The 9,987-nt window shown below is 35.9% G+C and overlaps 1 protein-coding gene across 1 annotated transcript; it reads left to right on the forward strand.

The window, feature by feature from the left end:
- The first annotated feature begins 111 nt into the window (after positions 1-111).
- Positions 112-9,561, forward strand: LOC7466312 (ATP-dependent DNA helicase At3g02060, chloroplastic). The gene is made up of 14 exons (XM_002320391.4): positions 112-856; positions 1,089-1,314; positions 1,687-1,932; positions 2,197-2,331; positions 3,146-3,270; positions 3,949-4,088; positions 4,450-4,520; positions 5,432-5,593; positions 6,117-6,203; positions 6,307-6,480; positions 6,800-6,844; positions 7,895-8,251; positions 8,633-8,982; positions 9,050-9,561. The coding sequence occupies exons 1-13, from the start codon at positions 273-275 to the stop codon at positions 8,732-8,734; spliced, it is 2,454 nt and encodes an 817-aa protein (XP_002320427.1). The 5' UTR covers positions 112-272; the 3' UTR covers positions 8,735-8,982; positions 9,050-9,561.
- Positions 9,562-9,987: the final 426 nt, after the last annotated feature.

Consider the following 9,987-nt stretch of genomic DNA (forward strand, 5'->3'; position numbering starts at 1 on the left):
AAAACAATTATAATCACAGATAAAAATGATAATTAATTCTAATGGATTAAAAATTGACACGCCACATTGGTTTATATATGTGGCAAGAAACTTGAACATAAGAAGAAGAGAACAAAAACATTTTTGACGTTGTCTTCAGTTAAACCTCTCCAAAACCTCTCAGGTCATTATTAGTTATCCTCTTGTTGGAAAATAATATAATAATTAAAAAGTCCCATTTCCATTTATGAACCTCCTCCTCCTCCCCCTCCCCTCTCTCTTATCCTCGTTCAATGACTTCTCTTGACATATCCACACCTCTTATCTTCAAACTCAACTCCTCCACTAAGCTGCGGAGACTTTTCTCTGTGAAATTACCTTATCGCCACAACCACAAACCATCATTTTCCCTCACCAATGCCGTCCGCACCCAAACAGCAGTTCCCTTTTCCAGCCGTACAGCCACCCCGAAGTACAAGATTGAGACGGAGCAGGACCCCATCTCCATCCTCAACGAGAGAATTCGCCGGCAACACCATGGAAAGAGAGAGGGCTCAAGGCCCATAATGGATTCTGAAGAGGCTGATCAGTACATACAGATGGTGAAAGAGCAGCAGCAGAGGGGATTGCAGAAGTTGAAAGGCGATAGGGTGGCAAAAGAAGGGGATGTTTTTAGTTACAAGGTGGATCCTTATACACTTCGTTCTGGGGATTATGTTGTGCATAAGAAGGTGGGAATTGGGAGGTTTTTTGGCATTAAGTTTGATGTGCCAAAGGGTTCTTCAGAGGCTATTGAATATGTGTTCATTGAATATGCTGATGGGATGGCTAAGCTTCCTGTTATGCAGGCTTCTCGTATGCTTTATCGATACAATCTGTAGGTTTTTTCTTCCCCTCCTTTTTGAACTGATTTTACACGTGCAGCTTCTTATTTGTTTTAATGCTTGATGAATTTTATAGGTTGCTTGTTTTATCTAATCTGGTTGGATTTTTTAAATTGTTAGTTAACTTCATTGGTTTATTCAGTTGCTAAAGCAGTTAGTATGAATTCTTTACTTCACATGCAAAGGCCTTGTCATAATTTTTTGTCCTTGTCCTTGTCCTTCCAGCCCGAACGAAACGAAAAGGCCTCGGACATTGAGCAAATTGAGCGATACTGGTGCATGGGAAAGGAGAAAGACAAAGGGAAAGGTTGCAATACAGAAAATGGTGGTTGACTTAATGGAGCTGTATTTACATAGACTAAAACAAAGAAGACCTCCCTACCCAAAGACTCCTTTCATGGCTGAATTTGCTGCTCAATTTCCTTATGAGCCCACACCAGACCAGAAGCTGGTAGCTATACAATCTTGCAAATATTTACTTAACTGCGTTTTTTAAATTTGTAAGCGAGGTTTCTTAGGTATCCTCATTGATGTTAGTGAAATGTTTATATTCTTAGATAGCATAAGACAATCCTATTCAGTTTTTAATTATTGTTGAGATTATGTTTTCATTTACATCTATTTTTCATTTGTTTGGAGGGGATAGGAATCCTTAGCTGTAGCTTCCACAGAATTCAACACCTTCCTTTCCCTTTTCTCAGATTCAACATTCATTATCTCATAACAGATGGCACAACAAACTTCACTAGTTTATCTAAACAAGTGTTATCCTTTTCTGTTTCCTTTCCTTTTCCTGTTCTCACAAATTGGATTCTCATTCCAGGCTTTTATTGACGTTGAGAGGGATTTGAACCAGAGAGAAACTCCAATGGACCGATTAATCTGTGGAGATGTTGGGTTTGGTAAAACAGAAGTTGCTTTACGTGCTATCTTTTGCATTGTTTCAGCAGGAAAGCAAGCTATGGTTTTAGCACCAACAATTGTTCTGGCCAAACAACATTTTGATGTTATTTCAGAACGCTTTTCCAAGTATTCTCATATCAAGGTTGCACTTCTGAGTCGGTTTCAGGTACATAATCTATCCTTTTTAGTCAATTCAGTGTATCTCAGGAGTTGGCTCATATTCATATTTGTGTTTATATCTTGCACACAAAGAGTTAGCATGAAGAAAAATCTAGACAAGATTTCTCTTGAAATAGCGTTTGTTGGTTCATTATGAAGCTCTAACAACCATTTCTGGAGTCAGGCATGCAGTTCATTGTCAGTTATATGCTCTTTTAATTAACAATTACTACTTTGGTTTTAAGAATGTCAGACCTGTGACTGCATGCAGAGTAAAGCAGAGAAAGAGATGTATTTGAACATGATTGAACATGGTCATTTGGACATTATCGTGGGCACTCATTCACTTCTTGGAAATCGTGTTGTGTATAACAACCTAGGCCTTCTTGTAGTGGATGAAGAACAGGTTTGCCTCCTAAGCATATTTCCGTTATGTGCAATGATCTTTGCCTTGTTGATCTGCATTACTACATCCTTTTAAAAAAATAATAAGAGAAAAGGTAAAGGTAACTTTTCCGTCGATGATGATTTTTCTATTTGGAAGGAAAACAAAGAAATTTGGCTGTGTGGCTGTCTTGGCCATCCAATCACTTTAAAATAATCAAAGAAATTTCTTTACGTTTAGCTCCTTATATGTGTTTTACACACATACAGAAATTTGAAATTGGTCATATGGATGTGTCAAAATGTGATGTATGCGAGACTAGGTTCAAATTGCATCAAGTTTAAAACATAACTACTATACCGATCGTTGTATTTGATCTCTTATCTAATATAAATCATGCATTGTCAATTTTCATGCTTTTGGGTGTCAATAGACATTCAGGCTTTATATCTCTTTAAATTTAATGTTTTACTTTATATGACCCCCAATTAAAGTTATACGTTAATAAGGTGTCATTGGATGTCAGGTTATAAAACACTTTAAATTGAATGTTCTATTTTGTCCAACTAATTGATGAAGTTGTATGCTTAAACGTGGCATCCAGGATCCATTGCTTATGCATGCAGGCAAGAATTTGTGTGCCTATGCTTTTGGACATTACATTTGTATATAATTCCCAACATAAAACAAAATTCCATGCCATCTCCATAAAAAAGGAGGGCTGAGGGAATGAACTTATTTTAATAGCTAGTTTCCTAAACTAGTCCCATTATTTGCAAATTGTTTGAAATAGTTTTTGTTGTGATCTGCATGTGCAATGTTCTTTGCTTTCCAGAGATTTGGTGTCAAACAGAAGGAGAAGATTGCTTCATTCAAAACTTCAGTTGATGTTCTTACTCTCTCTGCAACACCTATACCTCGAACACTTTATTTAGCATTGACTGGATTTCGGGATGCAAGGTAATATACCTGAGGCAAATTTGTATTAGATGAAGAAAATTTTGCTACTGGAGTAGATCCTGGATCCAGACATCTAGTTTAGTTTAGCCAAGCACTATGAGTTTCTAAATGGCCATTTGCTGAAGCATGTAAAGTGAAAATTCAAAGTCAGTGCTAGATAATCATTTCCCCTCAATTTGAAATGTATCATCATGGATTATTGTGCGATACTGACTTTGGACCTTTTCTAAAGTAGGATTTGAGGATCTTGGTTTGTACAATTAAAATTCAGAAGCGTGGATCATCTAAAGTCCGCTATTGTATGGTACACATACATGTTTAGTCATTTTACTCAATTTCTTGATTTCGTGTTGCCCTTGTAGATTGGAATCGTACAATGTTGAAATAGGATCCTTGTAGATGACGTAGGATCAAGGATTTGTTAAGTTGATTATGTTATAAAAGGCTATTACTATATACTATATGTTTTGTCGGATATCTTTTGTAGAAATATTTCCATACATATCTATTATAGAAATGAATCCATACTCCATGATGCAACCTAAATAATGATCTGAAGATATTAAAAATTATCAAACTGTTTGAAGACATGAACCTCATCCCCTTGAACATTTTTTGAAATTACTGATTTGCTGGTCTATAATCTGGGAACCTTAAAGATGCACTTACATTTTTCAGTTTAATTTCAACTCCACCCCCAGAAAGAGTTCCTATAAAGACCCATCTGTCGGCATACAATAAAGATAAGCTAATATCAGCAATCAAATATGAGCTGGACCGTGGTGGGCAAGTATTTTATGTCCTGCCTCGTATTAAAGGTATTGAATATGCCTTTCTATTTTTTTTAAGTGCAATGCTCGTGCAAAAACTTTTCAATCCTGTTGTACACTAAATAGGATTAGAGTGTTAAACATGCATAGTATACACTACTGGCACTGCTGATAATCATATATAATCGCCTGTTTGGTACATAACTTTATTTGTTTATCATATAACTTTATTTGGTACATCGTAAAAAATCTTCATTTACTGCTATCAACAGAAATTAAGAGCCAAAATTAAATGTGAAGAAGTTTGGTAGTTGGCATTTTCTGTGGTTTGTTTTCCTGATAGACTTCAAAAGTTGTTTGCTTTTCTCAATTTGGTGATATGGATCTATGCTTCACTTTTGCCTAACAGGGCTGGAAGAAGTGAAGGATTTCCTTGAACAATCATTTCCAAATGTAGAAATAGCTGTTGCACATGGGCAGGTATTTTTTTTATCTGAAAAATGTTATATGTTTAACGGGAAATTATCTTTGTGCGGGTATACGATAGTAGCTCAGACCACCCAAAGGTCCACTTTTAAATGTGTGTTACCATATCAAGGTTTGATTTGAAGGGTGTTGTTATTCTAAATTATGCAAATTGAACATTAACATCCTCATGGATTTTTGTCTTCCTTGAAGTTGCTTTCTTTTAGTTTTATTTGTTCCATGTTTTACTGTTTTTTATATTTTCCCTTTTATTCTCATTTTTGTAATATGAAAAACTAGCTTTGTGACTCAGAGGAATCTACCTTAGTATTTCATAAGGTAACAAGACAAAGCAGCAAACCATTCTTTTGCCCAAATGTAAACACCCGATTTTTGCCTTTGGGGAGTTGATTTTACATTCTTTAAGTTAATGTTGATTAATTTGCTAGAACCAAAATTTCAAGGACTTAATTGTGGTTTGTTTTGGGGTTAAATTGCAAATATTGGAAAGGAGGCCATGTGGCATGCAAGGATGGAATATTGGAAAAAGAGAGCTGAAAAGTCAAGAAAACTAGTTCATACTAGAATGTCGTGGCTCATGTGAATTGATTGATGGATATGGATATATGAACATGAATTGCTTGCTAATAGTAGTTATGAATATATGAGGATGGAATGGGCCAACCGCCAAGTCCCATAGTGAGACTTGATGCACACCTGAGGGTGCTGCTCATTTGCTTTGTAAATAACAGGTTCCCAGCTTACCATGGTCCTTTCATGAAGTAAAGCGGCTTACCCTGGAAAGTCATGTCTTGATCAAAACTCAGAGTGTATACTAATGTAGTTTTAGTTCCTCCCATTATGTAAATTTTGTTTTTGGTTTCCCACACATTCTGTGATGTTCTTTTCTTGCTGCGTGTGTTTAGCAATATTCAAAGCAGCTTGAGGACACCATGGAGCAATTTGCACAAGGTGAAATTAAGATTCTTATATGCACAAATATAGTAGAAAGTGGGCTTGATATTCAAAACGCAAATACCATCATAATTCAAGATGTTCAGCTATTTGGTCTAGCTCAATTGTATCAGGTTCTACCCTCTCCACTTTCTCCTGTAAATATGTTGTTTAAATATTTCTACAAAATAGTCAGAAGTTCTCCATTTCTAGAAAATTCTTCTAAAAAGAATGAGATCCCAAGCATCTTTTTTTAACTTAAATTGCATCTCTAGTACCCAAGCTAATAACCCATTCTTATATGTTTTGCTTCTTGCTGTTTTTCTCACCTTTCAAAGATTAACATCAGATATACTCTAAAAAAGTCTCCTGTCTCCTACCAGAAGAAGAAAAATTGGGTTCCCCCCTTCCCCCCTATGTCCTCCTAAACCACGCATTTATCATTGGATCTCTCTAATGCAGAAGTGTTTGTAGAATTAAGTTACTTTTTTCATCCGTTGAGCTATTTTATCAATTAGGTAAACCCAGAAAGCATCCTCACTGATTTTTCATTCGTGTAACAAAGAAACTGGAATGCATCCAGAATCCTTTATCTTGTTTTTGTTGTTGTTAGAAAATATTTTATCTTATTTTCAATCTTTAATGTTATTGCAATAGTTACGTGGAAGAGTGGGCAGGGCAGATAAGGAAGCTCACGCGCATTTATTTTACCCTGACAAGTCAATGTTAACTGATCAGGCGCTGGTATGTTCTGTAATACAGCCTTTTCTTTTTATTATTGCACCTGGTTGATTGTCATACCCCTACTAGATTTTTATGTAACTTTTGCAATCGTTTGACTTTTCAGGAGAGGCTAGCAGCTCTGGAAGAATGCCGAGAACTTGGCCAAGGTTTCCAACTTGCAGAGAGAGACATGGGTATAAGAGGCTTTGGTACCATCTTCGGTGAGCAACAGACTGGGGATGTCGGGAATGTTGGAGTTGATTTCTTCTTCGAAATGCTTTTTGAAAGTTTGTCCAAGGTCTGTTTCATGATGCATTTTATTATATCTTACTTATACATTGAGAAAGAAGAAGCTTTGTTCAATTGTTACGTATTTAATCTTTTGGATATCTTTGCTCTCTGGTTCCTTTTCTGTTTCTAGTCTTCATCATGGTGTCTTAGTCTGATTGAACAGATAAAGTAAACCAACAGTATAGTTTCTGCACTACAAAATGATGGCTAGCGAATTCAGTATATATAATAGTAACTGGGTTGTATTTCTATTGTCATCAGTTTAAACTTCAAATTTCTGTTCTCCTATTTTTGCTGCCCTTAACCCTCTTGAATTTTGTTTTCAGGTTGATGAGCACAGGGTAATTTCAGTTCCTTACCAGTCAGTACAGGTGACTTCTTTATTCTCTGGTATCTTGTTAGAATGTAAATATGTTTGATTAACTTGAAAGGAAACTATGTAACATACAGAAACTATGAATATTTAGTGTGCCATGTTCTAAATTTTCACTTGCATCAGTTTGCTTATGTTAAGATATAATGAAATAATGGGTTTTGAAAAATCTGAAAGAAGCTTCCTCGGGACAGAAAAATAAAAGAAGAAGAAATCTCCACATTATGTTTTGAGAAATTATGCTCATGTGCTTGAGTTTCTTTGTGTCAAAGAACCAGTTCAGCTAAAAAAAACTTAAGTTAGTAGAAAAAAGAATGGGAGTGGTGATATTCGAATTCATGATTTTTTGCTCATTAAAACTTTGGTAACATGTTAAAGAACCAGTTCAACCCAGAAGATTAAGCTATCAGGTGAGGTCAGAATAGTAGTCTATGTCTGATCACTTACTTTCAGGAATAGAGTTCAGATTCTAGTCTTAGTAATCTTATGTTGTAAGATAGGAGATAGAGTTCACTACCTGTCATTGTCCGGGAAGAGAGTTCTCAAGATATGATTTATATTATTCTCTAATATTTTAATAGCAATAAATTCTAATGAGCTTCTAGCTCAGTGGTAAGCAAGAGTACGAGATGAGATATCAGGTTCGAATCTCACCTTTATCAAAACTCTAATAAAATCAGAACACACTCGTATGAAGAAGAAGAAGAAGAAGAAGAAGAATTAATAATAAGTTCTCAATGAGGCACAAATGTACAGGGAGCTTGTCATTAAGGGATAAGAGATTGACCTTATGGATTATATAGCAGGAAAGCTTCATTTTAGACGAGAGGAGCATGGTCATGAGTAAAAATCTGATGTCATGATATAGCAATTATAAGTGTAAAGTGTGTAAGAAGCTATATGTTAGCTCATAATTACATCCACGTTACTGAAGAAACTACCAAATTTCATTGAACGTCTTGTTTCCACTATTGATGTATGTGTAGAGTTTATGATTGGCAATGATTTTTTACTCATATTAATCCATTGTTTGCGGTTTTCAATGCAGATTGATTTAAATATAAACCCTCATCTCCCTTCTGACTACATAAATTATTTGGAGAACCCCATGGAAATTATTAATGAAGCTGAGAAAGCTGCAGAGACAGATATATGGAGTTTGATGCAATTTACAGAAAATCTGCGTCGCCAGTATGGAAAAGAGCCTAGCTCCATGGAAATTATATTGAAGAAGCTTTATGTAAGGAGAATGGCAGCAGATATTGGGATAACAAGAATTTATGCATCTGGAAAGATGGTTGGCATGGAAACAAATATGAGTAAAAAGGTTTTTAAGCTGATGACAGATTCAATGTCATCTGAAATGCATAGAAACTCTTTGTTTTTTGATGGAAACGAAATAAAGGTAATTTCTACAATATTGTTATACCTTTATTGATTGGTTTCTCTCTTCTTTGACACATGCTCACATTCAATGATGTGATAGATAATAATGCCCTTGGCTCCATAGAGGCGAAGAACGAGAAGAAATGCTAACTTTGACCCAAATTTTATGTTACTGAGTAGTGTGGAGATAAGAAAATATATATGATGCTCTTCTATACCTGATCACTTTAACATCGCTAATGTAGTTAAGAGTTTTCACTCCTTTTGTTTTCCGTACCAATATGGATTCAAGATATCTTCACTGATATAATCTACCAGTTATATTTAGGGTTCTTTAAAGATTTCTTTGGAATTTAAACATTGTCTTTTAACTCTCTTTTTCTTCTTTAATTATTTACAGGCTGAACTTCTTTTGGAGCTACCGAGAGCACAACTGCTAAATTGGATCTTTCAATGCATAGCAGAACTCCATGCTTGCCTGCCTGCCCTTATAAAATACTAGTATCATTTACTCTACAGAATTAGCCCTTCCATGAACTTTCCCTTTTGCACAGTTTCACCAGTGATTCTTGAAGAGGCAAACAAGAATGCGTATCTCCCAAGTTTTGTTACCCTCTGGTCTAAAGTGCGTGTGAAATTTCATGAAGATGTTCCAAACCAAAACTGAGCACCAAACTAACAAATATTTAGAAACATATTTGTTTCATGTCATGGCGCGTGGTTGGGATTATACTGAGGCATTATGTCAAGGTGAGTCACGGAAGCTTCTGTTTCTTGGTCAAACCATTACCGCTCTTGACCAGCTATGACTTTGCAGGATACACAGGTGTAAAGTGGTTGGATTAAGTCATTCTCGTGCTACAAAGAGCAGTTTTCACTGGGAGAAGACCGAACATATTGGTGATGGTGACCGTGACCGTGACCGTGACCGTGACATGTCTCGTATCATCTTTTCAGCATGAACAGGATGTACAGTATGAATTCAGCAAGGGCAGTGAGCACTGCTCCTTTTTCTGCGCCATTGTCACAAAGAAGCTTCCCTATCGGTTGGTGCTGAAGAATCAATAATGTTATTAACTACATCTTGGCATGCATTTTTGAGAGATGCATGATGATGGTCAGAAGGATGGTTTGTGTTGTTTATAGGTGATTTAGGAAAACATCTACTTCTTTCAGAAATCCGTGCTGAATTGCCACGAGATAATTGGGGACAATTTGTGAAGGGAGAAGGCATGGTGATTGTAATTGTTGAACACCATAATTTACCCTTGTGCCTGTGTGTATCAAAAAGTCTTGAATTGCCACGAGATAATTGGGGTCTTAAGATTATTTTTTTGTTGCTTTTTTTTTTTAACATACTAAATGCTAATTTAAGACCAGAGATAAGTTTATTGTAATCCCTGTAATGTTTTTTTAGGTTTTTTTAATATAAAACAATGGGTGAAAAATGTTTTTTTTCTTACACCTAAAAGTTTGAAGCTTGACATTTTGACTAGTAGATAACGAGTCATTTATTTTTGTAAATGACATGTCGTATGATATTTTATTTAAAAGAAAGGAGTGGATGACACATGGGCATGTTTTCTTCTTCTTTGGCCAAGTTAGAGAGAGAGAGAGTATTGCCCCGTTAGAAAATGTTCAAGGCTAGCTAGAAGTATCAGTCCGGTGAGAGGCGGAGCTACATAGAGAAGAAGGGTGAATTGCCCCATTAGAAAATGTTCAAGGCTAGCTAGAAGTATCAGTCCGGTGAGAGGC

The sequence above is a fragment of the Populus trichocarpa genome, chromosome 14, assembly GCF_000002775.5.
Source record: "Populus trichocarpa isolate Nisqually-1 chromosome 14, P.trichocarpa_v4.1, whole genome shotgun sequence".
In the NCBI taxonomy this organism is placed as follows: Eukaryota; Viridiplantae; Streptophyta; class Magnoliopsida; order Malpighiales; family Salicaceae; genus Populus; species Populus trichocarpa.